The sequence below is a fragment of the Pistacia vera genome, unplaced genomic scaffold (genome assembly GCF_008641045.1).
Source record: "Pistacia vera cultivar Batoury unplaced genomic scaffold, PisVer_v2 Contig146, whole genome shotgun sequence".
Classification (NCBI taxonomy): domain Eukaryota; kingdom Viridiplantae; phylum Streptophyta; class Magnoliopsida; order Sapindales; family Anacardiaceae; genus Pistacia; species Pistacia vera.
In genome coordinates, this window is record NW_022195532.1 from 1,176,361 (window position 1) to 1,197,108 (window position 20,748).

At 35.9% G+C, this 20,748-nt stretch overlaps 2 protein-coding genes across 3 annotated transcripts; both read right to left on the reverse strand.

The window, feature by feature from the left end:
* Nucleotides 1–3,200: 3,200 nt before the first annotated feature.
* On the reverse strand, nt 3,201–6,368 carry LOC116123838 (ADP,ATP carrier protein 3, mitochondrial-like). Its single transcript, XM_031409571.1, has 3 exons — nt 6,321–6,368; nt 4,033–4,891; nt 3,201–3,744 (listed from the first exon to the last, which is right to left on the reverse strand). The coding sequence occupies exons 2-3, from the start codon at nt 4,867–4,869 to the stop codon at nt 3,445–3,447; spliced, it is 1,137 nt and encodes a 378-aa protein (XP_031265431.1). The 5' UTR covers nt 4,870–4,891; nt 6,321–6,368; the 3' UTR covers nt 3,201–3,444.
* Nucleotides 6,369–6,814: 446 nt separating this feature from the next.
* On the reverse strand, nt 6,815–12,001 carry LOC116123913 (mitotic checkpoint serine/threonine-protein kinase BUB1-like). 2 transcript variants are annotated; one of them, XM_031409649.1, is made up of 14 exons: nt 11,824–12,001; nt 11,585–11,735; nt 10,688–10,845; nt 10,507–10,597; nt 10,087–10,191; nt 9,909–9,996; nt 9,211–9,314; nt 9,065–9,136; nt 8,891–8,980; nt 8,651–8,808; nt 7,740–7,794; nt 7,530–7,664; nt 7,336–7,457; nt 6,815–7,221 (listed from the first exon to the last, which is right to left on the reverse strand). In XM_031409649.1, the coding sequence occupies exons 1-14, from the start codon at nt 11,889–11,891 to the stop codon at nt 7,035–7,037; spliced, it is 1,584 nt and encodes a 527-aa protein (XP_031265509.1). In that variant the 5' UTR covers nt 11,892–12,001; the 3' UTR covers nt 6,815–7,034. The 2 variants fall into 2 exon arrangements, with proteins under 2 accessions (XP_031265509.1, XP_031265510.1); XM_031409650.1 differs by lacking the exons at nt 11,585–11,735; nt 11,824–12,001 and adding an exon at nt 10,934–11,167.
* Nucleotides 12,002–20,748: the final 8,747 nt, after the last annotated feature.

A 20,748-nucleotide genomic window follows, 5' to 3' on the forward strand; every position in this document is an offset into this window, starting at 1 on the left:
TTAATAATAATATTAATGAAGTCAGTTTGTGAAATTTTAATTGACTTGGGAATAATGTTGTTATAGAAACGTTAGGAGTTTTAGACTTAAAAGATTATTTTCCCATAATCAATATATTTTTAGGAATGATGAAGCCAATATATTTTCCCTTGGACCACGTTAAAGCCTGCAAGCACTTAAGATTGTTAAAAATTCAAGCACTTTCTAACTTAATTTTGCCTTGGGATAATTGAAGAATTACGAAAAAAATAAAGAAAATTGAAAGAATTTTGAGAGAAAAATCTAGAACCACGTTAACAGGCCTGAGCGGGATTACAAATACTGTACGGTAAAACACATCATTTTACACAATCACAAAAAAGTCCAACATCTTCTGAAAATTAACACATTGGTCCTTTACAATTACAATAAAGTCCAATAGCTTCTGAAACTTAACACATTGGTCATTCATCAAATTATGTGCACTGATTTTCTAGAAGATTCATCAACTGCACACACCTCCGACTACTATCAACCTCCAACTGTTATTAAATTTTCTACNTACTGAAGGACCAACCCAGTTGGAGGTGAAATTTGAAGGATCAGAGTAAATGACTCTTTTCCATGCTTGGAGAGCAATATAAGCTTGGTGAAGCTTCTCGTTCCGAAAAGGGGAGGACTTGTGAGGGGAACGGTGATGGTGGTGAGTGGAAGAGTAGCTGTGCTTTGCTGCAAGATTGTTTGATATAGAAGAAAGGTATACAAATAAGATGACTAATAAGGCATGGGGAGTGATAGCAGAAAACAAAGGTGAAGCCATTGGTTTGTGTGTTGTGGGTTTATGCTAAAGGGCATAGCTTTGGTTGTTTAAGTAAGAGGTCTTTCCCTCCAAGTGAAAATCAAAAGTCTTGTTTCTAATCATGTTGTTCATGCCCAATCAACACATTGATTTCTTTTCTACACATGATAAGATCCTAAGAATATGTTACAACGACCCGTTATAGCGACAGTTCACCAATACAAGTCACTTAAAAAGGTTTGGACTGAATAAGCAAAAAACCAATTCACACTGACCAACATTATGTCCTCTTGTGTTGTATGCAGTTTTTCATTTTTCCATTTGGCTAGAACCAGTGCAAGAAAAGAAAACTGGTGATGAAAGTAATGGGATAAAAAAGGAAATTAGTTGCAGACCATAAGCTTTGACAAAATTGGTGAAGGGAAGACAATGCGCATGATAGAGACTGGCCTCCTTCCATCTGTAGTTTTCACAGTAGTTTAAAGTGGAGCAGGAGAAAGACAGCTTCAACTCCCCTGAGACAAAACAAGAGGATTATTTTCTTAAAACTTAAGGGATAAACATTAACATTATGTGCTTCAAGGGTCTAGAAGTACGAATCTTTACACATTTTCAAATATACCTTAAATCGTTGCATGACAGAAATCATGACCCATGTGCCTCATTTATTTGTTCCTAACCCTACTCTAATCTTTCTTCTAAATCCACTTAGAATTGGTTACATGTTTTGACCATCTGGCTATAACCCTTGCGCATATCTGGAAATTCATGTGCATCTTGAAACTAGTTATTATTCGTTTACGAATCATCCGCTACTTTTACCAGTCTCAACTCAGTTCCATATTGTAATGATCCACTCACTCTCAGTGCCACTTCAGAAGACCCAAATGATTTGGTGTATGCTCTTAGTTAAGATTATCAAAAGACTTCCTTGGTTGCTTCTATTATGGATTTTGTAAAATAAATTGTTACTTACAGTGTTTTAAAACCCGGCCCGGCCCGATCGGTTCAACCAGTTCAATCGGGACTTGGGGCCTTCATTGAGCCGGGTTACCAATTTTTCTATTCACAGAAAACCCTAGAATTTGGGATGACGATTAACGAACAATTGAAGGTCAAAATGTTGAGGCATTTGAAGAGGAAGAGTTAATGAGTGCAATGGTGGCGACGGAAGTAATTTCTAATCAGTAAATCGACTAGAAATAAAAAAAAAAAAAAAACCAGCAGCGACGGCAACAACTAGGAGTGTTCAAAAAAATGCAAAAACTGAATCGAACCGAATTTTTAGTTATCTGAAAAACCAGTTCGGTTTTGGTTCAAAGAAAATAAAAAACTAAATTTTCGATTCGGTTACCGATTTTGGAGGATATGGAAATCGATTAACCGAAATCGGTTTTATAACCAGTTTATTATAAAAATAAAAAATCCGATTTATTATAAAAATATTAAATATTTAATTAAAACCAGTTCAAAACCGGTTAATCGGTTTTTACTAATTGGTTAACTGATTTTTTGATTAACTGAAAAACCGGTTTTCCCCTTAATTAGTTCAATTTCAATTTAGGCAAATTCCTAAACCAAAAAATCGGTTCGATTCATAAAATTGATTAATTGATTCAGTTAACTCCTAACAATAGCCAACGATGGCGAGGTGAACGGAGGTGAGGTGAGATGGATTTTAGTCAAGAGGCTAAAAAAAGTATTTTCAATTTTTCATAGTGATGGAAAAAGTTGTCAACGCCGACAGTGATAAGATTTGGCCTTGTTGTCGATGCCAACAATGGTGAAATTTAATCAAAATCAAATAAATTTCAACCAATTCTTAAATAGATTTTCTAGAGAATGGGCTTAGAAGATTATTTAAATTGCATTTGGTGTATCGTTACCGCCAACCAGTCAACCATCAATTTGTATTTAGAGTCTATTTGCTAAAATTTCAAACCTGTAAAACCTATAATTTTCAAGAGTATATTTACCGAATTTTAAACTATTTAACAATTGATTTGACCGACTAGTCAAACCAATTTAACCAATCAACCCGGACACAGCAACTTTGTGAGGTTTCAACCCGGCTTGGTTATTTAAATATTAATTATTTAAACCCGATACATCTCATAGAAGTGTGCTAAGTAAGCAAACAAAACATCGCTTGAACTCAAATCATGCCTACTTAAAATTAATCAGCACCGCTTCAATGTGGCAACTGGCAATATAGCAGAAAATAAACCGAGAAGCTGCAACAAGAACAAGATGCACTTTATAAGATAAAATGTTCACAGCTTCAAGATGAACATTATCTCGGCTTCATGGCGACTATCAATTATTAAAAATTGAAATCGGAAGCCTCTATTTGCTCCTCACCTGCCGCCGACTATTAAAAATAAAACAGAATAAATAGTTAAAACATATAATCATTGCAGAATACTAGAAAAGAAAGCATTCCCTAATTGCAAAAGAAATTTGTTTGATTATTCTCAACAAAAGAACTGAAAACTACGGTCTAGAGCTCAAGCACAAAAACACTTCAAATTCAAATAGTTCTTTGATGACTATAACATTCTCTTTATGTCAAATCCCAAATAATGGGAAACATAAAAAAACACTATTTGCTCATCCAAAATTATTCAAACTTGAGAAGAGCACCATCCCCAACCTGCGTAAATATATTAACCACCACCACCTGATCCGTATTTCTTGCCAAAAACAATGACCTGCAGCTTGTCATAACCAGCAAGCACACCAGCACCAGCAACAGCACGCAGGATGTTTGCACCAGCACCCTTGAAGAGTGATTTAGCACCTTCATTCTTCAAAATCTGACTAAACGCATCCAGAGAGCTCTTGTACTTGACAGCTTCTCCGGAGGTCATCATCATTCTTCTTCGCACTGTATCAATGGGGTATGAAGCCAAACCAGCTCCAATTGTGATTCCCCATCCCAGTAAAAAGCTAGCGAAGAAACTATCCTGTAATCACCAATATTTACTAAATGTAAGCATACAGCTTTGCTAACAAACACAACATATCCATCAAGGATCAGTTAAAACATTTGTGAAGTTCACCACCAGCTCTTATGAAAAAAAAAACCAATCTCTAAGCCAAATTCTAAACTAACAATATGGTCTGAAATGCACCTATAAGCAAACATCAATTAACATCATATGGAAGTAATAATATCTGAGGAGTGATGATAGAGGGATACATAGGATAACGCAATAAGCAAACAAAATGAGCGATTCAAAATCTCTACATACCTGCAACCCTCCGACTAGTACCACAGGTTTCAAAGAGTCATACATTCCAAAGTAGAGTCCACGGTACACTATAATCCCAACACAAGAGATGTTGAATCCACGATAGAGCCCTGCAACGCCATCAGACTTGATTGTCTTCTTGTAGACGTCAATCAAACCATTAAACTGCCTCTCACCACCCTTCTTAGCCGCCTTAGCATCATTAGCCAGACGAGTTCTAGCATAGTCAAGAGAGTAAACAAAGAGAAGTGATGAAGCACCAGCAGCCCCACCAGATGCCAAGTTCCCGGCAAACCATTTCCAGTAGCCATCTCTGTCTTTCTTGAAGTTAAACAGTCTCTTGAAGTAATCCTTGAACGCAAAGTTCAGGGCCTGGGTGGGGAAGTATCTGATAACATTAGCTGTGTTTCCTCTCCATAAAGCAATGACACCTTCATCCTTCATAGTTCTGGCAAAGCAATCAGAAATTCCCTTGTACGGTTCAGACAGTCTACCAGCCTTAATCATTTCATCCTGATTCTGGATCAAAAGCTTAACACGCTCAATTGGAGCAGCTGCGGTCTTGGAAACAGCAGCAGAAACTCCTCCCATAAGAAAATCCACCAGAAAACCATAGGCACCTTTCTCTGATGGAGCTTGTACATGTATGGGAGAAAGAGGTGCAAGTGCCAAGCCATTGGCCTGTCTTGCTGGCAGCAAAGAATTCTGCAAACCTCCATTAACATAACCAGTCACATTATAATTACGGGTGCGCAAATTGGGGGACAGCTTGGAAACGAAGTAGGACTGTCCCTGAATTTTCTGAAATACCGATGGATGGTGTGATCCATCTGCCATGTTAGAAGCTCAAGACGGTGACCTGCAAAGGGAGATATGTTCAACAAATTTTAGATATCCAACAAAACACATTATTAATTGTCCACTGTACACAACTGTCAATCAATCATACAAGACATATGTGGTCCATCCATTTTAGGTAACAAGGATGATCTATTAAATAACACATTCTGGTTTGGATTAAATACAACCATCAATTCCTTATCTATAAAAAAGCTGCACTTAAAATCAGGAATAACATCTCAGCTTCAATTCCTCCACCAGATCAAAGGTATTGAAGTTTGAAATGAATAATCTTTCATTTTGAAAATGATTACGTGAGACAACATGAGGTAGCAACACCCATTTTGACTCAAAATCAATGGCAGGATCAGCAACATCAACCACGTGAACCCAGCAAAGTCAAACATGAACAAGACAATAATATTTCTTATAAATTGCACCTCATATTGCGAAATTAATCAATGAAATATGCCGTATTTGTTATCATTTCCCTCACCCAATTACTTTCAAAAGGTTTGGACAAAAATGACAACATTTACCAGGAATTAATAAAATGGCTTTACTTAATGATTCATTAAATATTTATCAATACACCCATTTAGAGGAAAAAACTCACCCTCTATAACACTTAAAACTTGAACTTCCTCACTTCTCTTCAAACCAATTAACACACTCATCTCTTATCTTGTTCTCATTTGTACACATCACATTGATTAGTTCATTGTTTAAACAAACTAAGAAGGAAAGGATCTACAAATTACCAAGTTCATCTAAAGTGGTACAGAGAAGACTTCATGGTTTCAAGTATTTTGATCATCTCTCTTGTTAACTAAACTCGTCTGATCAGTAAAACTCACATTATGATCGTAGTTTGCAAAATCACCTAAGAGTAATTAATATTCAGAATTTGGTTGTGGAGTTCACATACTGGAAATTTGCAATTTCTCGAGTAGCTGCTAGAAATCTTAGTGCTCGAGAGTTTTCTAAGCTGCTCAAGTATTTGTAGTTTCCCATAATTTCACGATTCTAACAATTTTTTGTCATTATTTTGACACCGGTGATTAATTATTTGGATCAGGAAAATCAATTGTTAGGATACCTAAATAAGAACTTTCACAAGTTTAAAAAACCGAAACAGTGACAGAAATGTCATTGACCATAATAAAAGCGTACAACCATGATCTTTAGCTGACCATTTCTAGATCGTTTCATTTCTTAATTTTCATTTATTTTCTCGTCAACCAAACAGAGAGTAATTAAACTATTAACATATAAGAGTGAGCACAGATCTAAACAACCAAGCACAAAAAATAAAGATCCAATAGAGCAAAGATGTTAACTTCAACGACTATAAGATGACAAGTTGAAACGACAAAAAAATTACACAGAGAGAAAATAAAACGACATTAGATCTATAAAAAATAAAATGATTTAAGAGTAAAATGAACCTGAGTAGGTCGCCGAGAGTGAAAACTCCTGAAAATGAGGAAAACAAAATGGAAGAGAACAGATATTTAAAGACAACATTTAGGGTTTATCAAATGACGCATTTCTCCCTGCTCAGGTTTTAAATTACTGTTGTCACATGGACTGAAACTTACTATAGATAGAACATGAATTTTTTTTGTATGATCGTGGACAGTATAGAATATACGCAGTCCTTAAATAATTAAATATAATGAGCTGAGATCGTATCGCATTTGATAGATAATCAGTGAGCACGCATATTTATATTTTAGAATGACAAGTTTTTAATAAGAAAATTGCTAAATTGTGGGGGATAATAATTTTGTCCTATCTCCTCAACCATGCTGAACCCACAGTCCGGCAGACCAAAAAAGAAGGGGAAAAAAAAATGGTGAGTGAAACAATTGAGACACAAAGTTACATTGAAGAAGAGGAAGATTTTCAGCTTCATTTACGCAATTTCAAGAATAAGAAATCTAAATCAGACACAGATAAATGAGGTTACAACCATTCTACATTATTTGTTCACTTAGCATGACATGTTGCACTTGCACAGTAATTAAAAAAGGGTTCGAGGATGTACATGTATTTTCAGGTAAAATTGAAGTGAGAAGCTTCAACTTCAGAATTGGTGGTTACAACACACAGCAATTTATTCAAAGAATTAAGACCATTAAATGGAAGTTGAAAGATGGTTAAGCAGAACACAATGAAGCCTTCTGCCTTGCCAGTAATTCTTTTAGTTTCTTTATATGCTGAGTATTAGAACACATGTAATCCTGGAAGGACTTCCTCAATTCCTGCAACACTTTTTTATCACTGCCAGTGCTCATGTTAAGCAGCTTCGAGAAGAGATTCTTCCACAGTTCAACATTCCAATATCTGAGGAGAATTTGGACAAAAATAAAATAAAATAAGCTAAGAGAGTTTCCATGAATAATTGCATGTGAATTTAACACATTAGTATTCTATGAAAAGCACAAAATTGTTTTTTACCGTCTGAACGATGACTTTGGTAGATAAATGAAGCTACCACCCGGTGACGCTTTCTTTTCAACCTCCATATAAGAGCTGTGCAGCATCATGTGAACAACAACACACAAACCATATGTGTCTACCTGGTTACAGTGACACAAAGTGAGCTGACAAAACTATATATTTTGGTACCACATTTTTTAGTTGGGACTGACCTGAAACGTCCATGGCTTCTTCTCTTGCATTTCAACACAGCAAAAGCCAGAAGTACGACAATCTCCCTCAAATTCTGTGTTGTCAGGAAAAAGATGCAGATCTATTCCCCTTCCCCAATCAACAAGGCAAAGTCCCTGCCCAATAAGCTTTTAGCACAACTGTAAAGAAGTAGAAAATAAAAGCTAGTCTCTCATGGTACCAGAATTAACCTGATCACGCCAAGGGCCACTGCGGTCATGAAACTCATGCAATGTAAGATCATCCCTGGGAAGATATCAGGTAATCAATCTCAATTACCAATCTCTAAAGGATACTATTTGCAAGATGAAGATTAAACTGAAGAAAGCATAAAATTATTAATATGGTAACAAAGAATGTGGGCCAAAACTGGAATAGAAAAGTAAGCATTAAATAAAAAAAAATATGCCATCTTTCACATTGTTTATAACAGAAATATAGACAAAAATGGTAGAAAAATCTTCAAGGATACTAGGAAAGCGATTTTTGGCAAGACCCTATGCTTCTCACCGTACAGTCCAAGAACACCAGCTAATATAAGAAGACACAGAAGCAAGTTCATTAATTGCATCGCCTTTACTTTATGTAAACTTTGACAACTAGAGGCAAAAAGTTCTGCACAATGTATGATTTCCATGTATATACGTAACACAAGCAAGTAGTTTACGCCCAATAAATGATGCATAATCGCCCAAAGTACAGTAAATCTTCTCAAAAGGGAAATATACCTAAATTATGAAAATGCATGTGTTGACAACAAGGAAAATGAAAACCAGTTCTGCAAAAGTTCAAGGATTATGAGATGAGTAGTAGTTAGAACCAGTTATACCACTAAAACCACATTAATGTCCTAACACTAAATTCCCCTTAAAATATAGTTTCCATCATTTTCTTGATAGATTCAAGAAAGCTAGTCTTATCCTCCTAGATATCAAGACTTTTCTTGTCAAACTTCTAGAAAAGTTTAAATCAAAAGAATTGAAATCAGGTCATGCCATGGTCAACAGGATAAAAACTAAAAGAATATACTAGCGTCATTTAATTGCCAAGCTTACAAAAAAGTTTAAATGGAAAGAACTGAAAAGTTAAAAATGGTTTTTACCTTGCATAGCGAATAAGCAGATTATCTGGTTTGAAATCACCATGAATGATGCCTACATTGTGCAAAGATTCCAGGATACAGAGCATCTCTATTGTGTAATAAATACATAACACCTCTTCCATGCACTTGCCAATAACCACATAAGAATTTATGGCATCCTGCACATGTTTCCATTTTATCCATTTAGTACAAAAGATTTGCCTGCTATAATAGCTAACAAATGCACACTAAAAGACCAACCTGGAGCGTCCCTTGGGGCAGATAGTCGCAAACAAGTATGCTATAGTCTGAATAAAGATGAATTCTGTGTGCAAAACCGAAGTTTGACCTCTGATAACATTAGATCTTGAATAAGTGGCTGTCTCAAAATTATACAGCACTGCTAAATAATGAAAACACTGAGGAAACACGTACTTCCTTTTCTGAGATGCGCTGATCAAGCTGCCGATACATGTAAAACTCCCAAGGGAAAGCAGGCTTTTGTATCTGCAAGAGACTTTCAGCTATTAAACAAAATCTAATATGAAATCTGCTCTCGGCGGATGGAAAGTAAACTATACCTTTAATGCGACAACATCATCAGGATTACTGTTTTCACAAGCCTTAAATACTTTAGCAAAGCCACCTTGACCAGCACAACCCTTGATCTGGTACTTCTTTCCACCTGAGTATTATAGTATAACTGTAAGTATGCATGACTGTATGAATAGGCTGGCCCATGCGCATTGAAGCTAAGAAACACAACTATACTGGTGGCCTTCCTTTTTTCCGATTAAACTTTCCCACCCAAATATTGTTAACACATTCAGCATTCTATATATTTCACGTAATAAACATTCAGATCCTACCATCTAGACTCAAAGGTAGACTCACACGGTCTAATTATGAGCAAGAAAAATGTACAAAATGACATAAGTTTAACAATTTCCAAGAAGAAAGCAGAATAGTTTATTAGTCTGAACACAAACAAATAGTTAAAGAAAATCTGCAATAATGAGATTTTACTTGGACTTTCCTTTGTTGAAGTTTCCTGAATACAGATGTATCGTGTATGCAATTAATTGAAAATCATCTACTTATCTTCCAACTGATTTTACAACATGAAATTCTAGTTTAGTTTTATTTGAGATAGAAAGTTTAACAATTAAAAAGAGCCTCCACCCATCATTACAAATAATGCTACCCTAATGCTCAAAACAATTGGAATTTCTTTCATGTAATTATAATTAATGAAAAATGGCATAAAAAAGAAAATCACCTATCTCAACAATCTTATTCCTTGACGAATTATTTAGAGAAGATAAAGCAACCTTTCCTGGGTAAGCTTTATTACTTGGATGGTAACCCTGAAATAAAGTAAAGACAGCTAGCATTAGCAAAACTATTGATCAGGCTAACATAGACTCATGCCAATGGTAATAGTTGAATTGTCTCACATCATATTTAATAATTTGACGATTTATCTTCTTCAGTAGATCTTTCACGGTGGAGCTAGCCCATGGGTTAATACTACTTTTTCCAGACTCGATGAATTCATCAATCTGCCAAAACAAAACAATACAAATATATCAGTTTCATCACCACTTCATTTAAAATATTTGAAAGAGAAACATTTCGTAAAACAAGGGAGTATCTCATAAACAAAGAAAGGACAAGATGTACAATAAAATCGTAAGAGTATTCGAGCAGTGCATAAAATTCAGTGATTACTGATATATCATAATCCTCCAAAGAATTATACCCTGCCAGAATGTCCTTTTCTTTTGTCACTGGTATTGACATAAATGACCAAGCCTGTCTCAAATGTCTGATAATATTTATCTCAAAACCAAATGATTATGCATATACGACCATACCTTCTGAAGTGAAGAACCACCAAATCTTTCAGACATTCTATCAAGAAATAGGGATTGTGCCTCCTTCAACTGCTCAAGAGGTTCCGCTTTCCTATTAGCCAGAAATAACAGCATTAAAGATGTGGCATAAACCCATCAAACAAAGAGAAAAAAAAAAATCACAATTGAGAGTGATGAAGACCTTGAAATACCCGTCTGATAAACCATATGAGCATCCTGCCACAACCCTTTTGCTTCAAGAAAAAATGCATACCACTGATATAGCAAAGAATGGCCGATACATATCTCAGTCTCCTCCATTTCTTTGAAAACCTTTTCAAAATCTTTACTGCCCTCCAACTGCATAAACCCGAATTAACCAATCAGATAACTTAAATGAAACAGAAGAAGTTCAAACCCATGAAAATTTACAAATCTACCAATAGACCTCGTTCAATTGAAGTTCAAAGATGATTGTTCCAGGAATTATAATTGCCAACACATAAATCTCTGTCTGACTCCTACAAACACTTTCATATATTTACTAACCCAAAAAACCCAAGTGCATATGTATATATATCAAGCAATCAACATGTAAAGCAAGTTACAACGGCCAACACTCATTTACTCTAAACCAATTCTGTATATACACTTCAAAAATATTTATTAACCTCTCTACAGGGGCCCTAAAACACCAAATAAACTCATCAAATAATATAATCCCCCCCCCAAAAAAAAAAAAAAAAAAAAATATACATGATATAAGTATCAAATCTACAAATACGAGAACAGGCTGTTAGATTATAAAGCAGATTGAAATTCCTTCCCATCTTCGCCCCTTTAAGCTCGCAACGACCACATGAATCCGTCAATTTATTTCACCTCACAAAAGAAAGTTAAAAGATATATTTTAAGAAATAACAACATGAAGAACATCAGTAACTAAGATCGGCACAACACGTATCTCATCCTCCTCCTATACGCTTAATAGCTTGTAACCTCCAAATAAAAAACCAGCAAAACCAGATCAACAAATTAACGTTTAAACAAAATGATCCATCAATTAAGTGAAACAAACAAAGAGTTAAGATTTGATTACATAGAGAAGCCAAATCTTGAGAAATCTGAGGTCGTTTTTGTAGTGGGAATGGTGCTTGAAAGTAGTGATACAATCTAATAGGAGCTTATCGAGATCTGTAGCACCAGAATGGTTGCCCGAACACCACTCATCCAGTGCCTTCTTGATTGACCTAAATCCACACGAAATAATTCGTGATTATCACAATTCTGTTTACAAAAAAAAAAAAAAAAAAACAGTTAAAGGGAGTGCGTGCTTACAAAAGCCATGGCAACAGAGGGTCTTGAGCAGCGGTGTTGTCCTCAAAGCTGGGCAAAATAACCGCCATATCTTCTCTCTGTGAGTCTTGCTCTTGCAGGAGAGAAATTCAGTTGATTTGATTCGAAGAGAGAGATCCGGAGCGCAGAGAAGAAGCGGGAAATTTCTTGCTTTTCAAACTTCAGATATTTTCCTTTTTTATCGTTTAAACTTTAAATGGACCTTTTATTACATGCGACGCCGACCATTATCTTTTGTGTTTTTTATTTTTTATTTTTTATAGAGTAAACGACTTTTTTTCCCACCCAAGGTTTGGTCTAATGACACTTTCCCACCCACCCAATTTCATAATGACATTTTCCAACCTCTGTTACAATTTGTCCGTTAATTTTAACTGCATAAGGATAGAGTAGTAATTTCAAAAGAAGTCAAAGGGTAATTTTGTCATTTTATCCTCTTCTTAAGCAAAACTGAAAGCCAATTTGGTCAATTGAGATTTGGGACTCTATTTGCAAGCCTAAATCTGAAGGTGGCCTTGGATTGTGCAAAAAATGCAGGATCTTAATGACGCTTGTTTGCTGAATAAAGTTGACTTGGCGAGCTCAATCGAGATCTACACTTTGGGCCCAATGAATGAAGCATCGCTACTTTAGAAGGTTTCCTCTATGGTATCCTCACCTCTCTCAAAATGGATCTTGTCTATGGAGGAAGATGAGGCAGTTGGCTCCTTACAGACAATTGGGTTCTAAATGGTTAGGTTAATTGGTGATGGAAAATCAATGCATTTATGGTTTGATGTCTGGCTGGGTTCAGATTCTCTCTTCCCTCTTTCTTTTCTTCTCTTCTTCTATTGCCTCTCTCTTCTTCTTTTAGACTTTTTACGCTAACTACAACTTACTTTTTTCTCTTTTAATAAAGAGACGGGAAGAGGAATCATCATCATCCACCATTCATTTGACCCCCTTTGCTTTTGCTTTAGCAATTGGGTCTAATTGCTTTTGGTGAGACACTCAACAAATTAAGAAGAAAATTATATAAAATTCTAATGTGGGTCTATGAACAACTCAAGAACAGAGTAAGAAAGAAAAAATAAAAACAAAAAACAGAGTAAGCTGAAACTTTTCTGGAAAAAATGAGAGACTGTTTTTCATACCCAAAAGACACAACTCTTTACACTTTATAGGAAAATTTGTTACAATCTTTGTCAACTTTAAATCTCAATCGTTCATTAGAATAACAAACAAACACAAAACTTTCTATTTGAACCCTTCGATTCAGCAGGAATCTTTTTCTATTACAGTTCACACTTCTTGAGTTGACGACGAAGAAGCTCACGTAAAACATGTTTGCTGAGATGAAAAATAAGTAAAAATGACACAGAAGAATGTCGTTTCTTGCTTGATTCTTTTGAGGCTTGCATGCATGTTAACATTGTCCCTCAAGCCAAAGAAAGTACTCAAGAAAAAAAAAAAAAAAAAAAAAAAAAAACTGACAATATTACAAACCTCAAGATTTGTGACTTCAAGTTAGCTCAACCTCATCAGCAAGATTTCGTCCCTCAGATCAAAAAACCATTGTTTGTGTCTCAAGTTTAAAATTTTCAATCAGTAGTTTCAATTTCAGTTTCAGTTTCATTTCTTTCACTATTCATTTCATCTTCAATGCATCCTGTAATTTTTTATTCGAACATGGGATTTGATGCTTGTTCTTGAGACACTAATCGTCCCTCAAGCATAAATTCAGAGGGAGAAGCGAAAATACAGAGTTGATCACGCAGAAGCAAAAAACGACAACTGGACAACATTTTGGTGAGGATATCAGCAACTTGAAAGGAAGAGGCCACATATTGGACAACCAAGCGCTTGGACTGATCCATCTCCCGAACAAAATGCATATCAATTTCGATGTGTTTTGTGCGGGCATGGAAAACAGGGTTGGAAGCAAGGGCACCAACACTGGTATTATCGCACCAAAGAACTGGAATACCTGGGATAGATATGTGAAGCTCCTGAAATAAGTTTTGGAGCCAGGCGATCTCGGTGGAGGCTTGAGCCAAGGTGTGGTATTCAGCTTCGGTAGATGATAAGGCGACAACTTGTTGTTTTTTGGAGCTCCATTGAACCAAATTAGAGCAAAGAAAAATGCAATAGCCACTTGTGGACTTGCGATCAGAGAGGCTACTAGCCTAGTCAGAATCAGCATAACCTTCAAGCTGAAGAGTAGAACCTTAGCGAAAGGTGAGGCCATGATGTAGAGTGCCTTGTATATAACATAATACATGCTTGCCAATGGTTGATGGTGGGAGCCTTAAGAAACTGACTCAGTTTATTTACAACAAAAGAGAGATCAGGACAAGTCATAGTGAGATATTGTAGTGCACCGATGAGGCTCCGATAGGTGGTGGGTTGTTCAAAAGGTGGACTGTCATCAAATCGTAATTTGGATCCAAGAACCATAGGCATTGAACAAGGATTACAGTGTTGCATACCAAACTTGAGAAGAATCTCGTGAGTATACTTGCTCTAGTTTAGTTGTAATTCATGAGCAATGTGATTCACGAAAATCCCTAAGAAGTAATGAATAGACCCAAGAATTTTAAGACAAAAAGTGGCATCCAGGTCAACAACAACTTGTTGAATGAAAGATTTGTCATTTCCAATGAGTAATATATCATCAACATACACTAGAATGTAGACAACAATTGAGCCCTGGGAGTAGTAGAAGAGGCTGGAGTCAAAGGAGGAGTTCTTGAAATGTTTCTATAACAAGGCAGATTTGAGTCTATCAAACCAAGCCCGTGGTGCCTGCTTTAAACCGTAGAGGGCCTTGTGAAGTTTGCAGACATGATGAGGTTTGGATGAGTCAAGAAAACCTTCCGGTTGAGGCATGAAGACAGACTCAGAGAGTTCACCATTTAAAAATGCGTTATTCACGTCGACGTGCTGTATATCCCAGCAATGGTGTACTACCAAAGAAATAATTACTCGGATTGTAGAACCCTTGATCACGAGAGAGAAATTTTCAAAATAATCGAGACCAGGTGTCTGATGAAACCCCTTGGCGACGAGTCTAGCCTTGAATCGTTGAAGGCTACCATCAATATTTAATTTAACCTTAAAAACCCACTTGTTACCCACTAAAGTCATATCATTTGTGTAGGGAACTAAGGACCAGGTTTGATTACGTTAAAGGGCCTCGTATTCCTCCGTCGTGGCTTTCAACCATAAAGGATTATTTAAAGTTGATGTAACAGATGCAAGTTCTGTGTGTAAAGAAGGAACGACAGAACTGAGGAGAGCAGTATTTTGAGTAGTTGTCTTGCTTCTAGTGAGCATGGAGTGACAATTTTGTGTCAAGGAAGAAGGTGGCAGTGCACGGGAGGAAGGAGCATGAGTTTGGTAGGACTAAAGATCAACTTCCAGCCTGATGGAAGGATGCACAGATGAGTGAGTGAGAGAACCAATAGAATTGCTACATGAGGTGGAGCTCTTTTGAGGTTCTTGTTGTGAGGAAGGCCCACAAGAGATGTCTTGATAGTGACATGTATTAAAAAAAATCAACAGAGGAGGATAAGTTAGTAGGAAGTCGCCAAGGTTGTGACAAAAGGAGTTCACTAGTTGCTTCAGATCCTAAATTAGAAGCACTAAGAAAATTAGTAGAAAAAGGAAATATTGCTTCATTGAATTTAACACTCTGTACAGTATACACCTTGCCACTTGAATTAAGACATAAATGCCCCTTATGATGTGAACTGTAGCCTAGAAAAATACATTGTTCAGTGTGAAATGCAAATTTGTGTCTCTGATACAGTCTAATAAAAGGAAAACACTGGCAACTGAAAGTTCGAAGGGCGTTATAAGCTGGTGTCTTGTAAAATAAAAGATAATAGGGAACCTGATTTGATATCATAGAGGAAGGTAGGCAATAAATCAAGTATACTACTGTGTGAAATGCAAACCACTAGAAGCGAAGAGGAAGAGAAGCTTGTGCCAGCAAAGTCAGCCCCGTTTCTGTTACATGGCGATGTTTACGTTCAATCTTGCCATTTTGTTGATGTGTGTGCAGACAAGGGTGGCGAAAATGGATACCCTATTGAACAAAAAACTGAGCCAAAGGTCTGAACTCGCCTCCCCAATCAGATTAAAACACCTTTATTTTACTATTAAATTGTTGCGACAAAAGCTAATTAAATTACTGAACAACAGTGATAACTTCATATTTTAGTTTAAGAGGATATATCCATGAGTATCCAATGTAGTCATCAACAAACAAGAGATAATATCGGAAACCTGTAGCAGAAACTATAGGTGCAGGTCCCCAAACATCAGCAAAAACCAGCTCAAAAGGATTTGATGATTGAGTAACAGAAGGTGGAAAAGAATTTTGATGAAGTTTGCCATATTGACAGGCTTCACAAAACTCTGTTTTATTTACTGTATTATCCTTTACATTCAATGTTGGAACAAGACATTTTAGAATAGAAAAGTAAGGATGACCAAGGCTCTAGTGCCAGAGATCACCGTTACTAGTATGTGATGAAGGCTGACTTTTATTTTCAACTACACCAGATTTATTACAAGAAACTAATTCACTTGCTGAACAACCAGGGGTAGCCATCATGTTGTGAGAAGATGTTGAAGAGGTGGTTGATGCTTGTCACAGATAGGATTGAGATGAATTAGATGACATGGACACATCTTGCCGACTTACACCATTTCCAGTGGGAACATCAAGCTGGTATAAGCCATTATGCTTGAAGCCCTTAAGAAGAACCACCTGTGAAGCCTTGTCCTTAATAACACAAGTATCGGTAGAAAATTCAACCAAAACATTGTTGTCCCTTGTTATTTTGGATATACTAACCAGATTTTTTGTCACATGTGGAACACAAAGAATATTTTTGAGATGTAAGGATCTGTCAACACAAAAGGAAGGGAGAGTAGTCAAACCTGTATGAGAAATATTCAAACATTGGCCACTGCTGACTTGCAAGGATTCTGATCTAGTGTACTAATTTTTGAGAGAGAGGTTTTGGAGATCAGGAGTTATGTGATGAGTTGCTCCGGAGTCAATAAACTAGTTAGGATCTACTACTGTGAGAGGTGTTGCTGTTGGATTGGACTGTTTTGCTCTAGAGAATTGTGTCAGTTGAATTTCCCCTGAACTACCAGAGTGCTGTTGTGGCAAGTTATTCTAAGATGGTGATTCGTTGTTTGGTACATCATTCTGAGGAGTCATTTGAGGGTACATAGCTGTAGGTGAATTGGTGAAAGGTTGGTTGGAATAGTAATTGAAGTATCCAAGTTGAGTATTGGCAAGCTTGGCTTGAGCAGGACCTAAATTCTGAGTAGGTTGTGATGATGAATTATACTCATAACCAAAGGAAGGCCTGTGATTTTGATTACCTTGAAAAGAGGTATCAAAGCGATGGTAGCATTGGAGCGCCATATGGCCACTCTTCCCACACAATTGGCAAAAAAATCGTGGTTTGTAAAAATTTCTTCCTCTTCCTTTACTTCAACCAAAATTTGGAGTATAGGTTTGAAAATTTGGAGCAAGCTGATAGGAGTTCCTTGGTTCATTCTGATTCTGATTCTATAAGAAAGACTGTGTAAACTGATTTTATTGCTGCTCTGAGGTGTTTGCAACTGACATGACTGTTTGAGGTTGTGAGTTAACAGTTTGTTTATTTGCAATGAAGGCAGCAGCTTCATGAAATCCTATATAGGCTAAATGTTGTTTCTCCAACCTCATTTCATGCTTATGCAACAAGAACTGTGCTTCTTGCAGTGATACTTCATTACTTCTAACAGTTAAGGTTGTTACCATGGTATCATACTCCTGTCCAAGTCCATCAAGCAAATATAACAGCAGTTCTTCATCAGTCACCGTCACACCACTTGTGGTTAAAAATCCAGCAATCTCTTTCATTTTTAACACATTCATTGATACATGAATTTTCTTTTCTTGTGGTTTTAATTGATTTATTAAATGCAGAATCCTAGCCTTAGAATCTATTAGAAAATGCATCTCTAGAGTGTGCCAGATTTCACATGTGGTTTCACAGTTAGCTACATGCCTAAACATTGTTTCAGAGATGGAGGACATCAACCAACTGAACACAAATTGATCAATCTTTTTCCATAAGATATATTCTGGATTTACTATCTTCTTTGGTTCATTAGTTTCAGAAAGGATAAAAGAAGGAGGACAAAGTTTTTCACTTGACACAAATCCTTCTAGTTCGTATGCTTTCAAGGCTGGAAAGACTTGTGATTTCCAATAGCCATAGTTTTTCTCGCCTAGTTGCACCGTGACAGTAGGTAAAGCATTGTTGAGTGTTGAGGATGAAAGTGAGTTCATTGTTTTTCCTTCTGTGTTGAAGGCTGAAAATTGAGGATTTTTTGAATCTGCCATTGACGTCTGTAAAAAAAGCTCTGATACCATATGAACAACTCAAGAACAAAGTAAGAAAGAAAAAATCAAAACAAAAAACAGAGTAAGCTGAAACTTTTCTAGAAAAAATGAGAGACTGTTTTTCATACCCAAAAGACACAACTCTTTACACTTTATAGGAAAAATTGTTACAATCCTTGTCAGCTTTAAATCTCAATCATTCATTAGATAACAAACAAACACAAAACTTTCTATTTGAACCCTTCGATTCAGCAGGAATCTTTTTCTGTTACAGCTCACACTTCTTGAGTTGACGAAGAAGAAGCTCACATGAAACATGTTTGCTGAGATGAAAAATAAGTAAAAATGACACAGAAGAATGTCGTTTCTTGCTTGATTCTTTTGAGGCTTGCATGCATGTTAACAGGGTCCAAATGATTTGGACATCATCAATAGAGAAACAACTACAAAATTTAAGAGTAATTGCTACAATTATTCAAACAAGAAGCTGATTGTGATGGTTAAGAGAGATAGTTTAATCTGTTTACTCAAGGAAGCAAATTGAGTTGATGATTCTAACAATCAATGAAAAAGAAATTGTACTATCTTCATTGCTAGAATTTAAGAATAATTGTTGGAATCATCGTCAGGATTTGCAGACAAGGGAAACGAATTGCAAGGTTGGGTTTTGAGGGAGTGAAGAGTGAGAAAGAGAGGGGAGAAGTGGAGTTGGAGGAGAGAGAGAGCGAGGGTTGGCTGGAGGCAGAGAAGGCGATGTCGGAGGGAGTGAAAAGAGCGTCAGCGGTGGCAATAGAGTGGTCGTCGTCGACGGTTCAAGAACCGCTAGCACCAGTTGGTTGGCAACCTACCCACCAATTGTTGCTTTTTCTATTTTCAAAATTGTTATTTATTTATATAATTTTTAAACTATTTTAATATTTAAAAGAAAAGAAAAAATAAAATAACCTGAATTTAAAATTTCTATCTTTTCTGTAGTTGAAATTAACAGACAAATTATAACGGAGGGTGGAAAAATGTCATTATGAAACCTGGTGGGTGGGAAAGTGTCATTAGGTCAAACCTTGGGTGGGAAAAAGTCGTTTACTCTTTTTTATAAGATAAAGATGATGGTATATTTTTTATTTGAACCATACCATTACAGTCCATACCATAAAGTGTCCACGCTATTTTAACAATAAATAATAATAATAATAATAATAATAACTTTAAAATTATCATTTAACTTAACATTTCAACCAAAGTCTTATTATTGGCAATTATACTAGTTTGTGTTAAATTTATATGTACAGTATTTGATTAAATATAAAGCTTGCTATTCATTTAAATTAGTTAAATTAATCAAGACAAGTTTTGATATGTTGATGACCATACGCAATGAATTGACAACACGTGGATCACATTAAAGAGAAAGACCACCGCTATCCCTAATACAAGCACCATTCTTCCCTTTTTCTTTTCTTTTTATTTAATACATTACAAATATTTTGTTTTTAAAATGCCGTGCAGTCAAGTGATATACTGTTAAACTAACGAAAAATAAATTTGATTTATAAAACGGTATAAAATGCAGCGTAAATATTGTGTGATGTATTTTTATTTGTCTATTGATCTATCATTCGTATGATTCAATTACTCACTCTGTTTTGATATGTATGTCGTTTTAGACTTATTATTTTTTTCTAAAATAAGTGTTTTTTGACAAAAAAGTTGAACGACCCTCTTTATCTTTCTCGTTTTATGACCCCTGTCTCCTCTCTTTTTCTTTTTCTCTGGCCCCTCCTCTCTCTCTCTCTCTCTCTCTCTCTCTCTTTCTGTTTTTTGGTGTGCCCTTTATTTCCAGCAAATTCAAAATCTCTCTTGTCTCAATTATGAATCTGTCTCTACGGCTTAAACACAACCCATGTTAGCCTTTTCTACATCTCTCTGTTTATATACTGTGTTTTTGTTCATTCTTTTAAACACTATTAACTCTTCACATTTCTCTCTAGTTTCATATAACCGGCATCAAAATGTTCTCCTCTCACTAGCTTGCTCCCCAAGCTTCTATGGGACAAATATGGTGACCTTATTTAACTTTTATGAAATTAATTAGTTGGCAAAGTTCTTCAAGGTTCAAACTTTAAATTATTGGTGCTTTTGTTTTGTTTGCATGAACTTGATTTATTCTTTTATTTTATGTCTTTGCTTCCATTTCCCAGGTCACTTATACTTTCATTATTGTTAAAAATTGTTACTTTCTATATTGGGTATTAACTGGTCGACATTAAATTACGAAAATTTCATTGACTTTAGAACAGATTTGGGACATTGCTGGTCAAGAGAGGTTTAGAGCTATTACTTTTGCTTCCTATAGAGGTGTTGTTGATACACTAGTTGTTTATGACATTACCAGAAGAAAAAATACTGTAATTTAGAAGGCGTTACTGTTATAATGGCGTAATGAGGGAAATAGTAATAGGGCATAATGAGAGGAAAAGTACTATAAAACCAAAAAAAATTCCACCAGACTT

Excerpts from the sequence above, each read along its gene's own strand:
- LOC116123838 (XM_031409571.1), bottom strand. The coding sequence starts at position 4,869 with ATGGCAGATGGATCACACCATCCATCGGTATTTCAGAAAATTCAGGGA. Across the intron at positions 3,745-4,032 it reads TACTAGTCGGAGGGTTGCAG|GATAGTTTCTTCGCTAGCTT; the intron begins GTATGTAGAGAT and ends TGGTGATTACAG.
- LOC116123913 (XM_031409649.1), bottom strand. The coding sequence starts at position 11,891 with ATGGCGGTTATTTTGCCCAGCTTTGAGGACAACACCGCTGCTCAAGAC. Across the intron at positions 10,846-11,584 it reads TCAAGATTTGGCTTCTCTAT|TTGGAGGGCAGTAAAGATTT; the intron begins GTAATCAAATCT and ends GGGTTTATGCAG. Across the intron at positions 8,981-9,064 it reads AGCGCATCTCAGAAAAGGAA|AGGTCAAACTTCGGTTTTGC; the intron begins GTACGTGTTTCC and ends TAATGTTATCAG.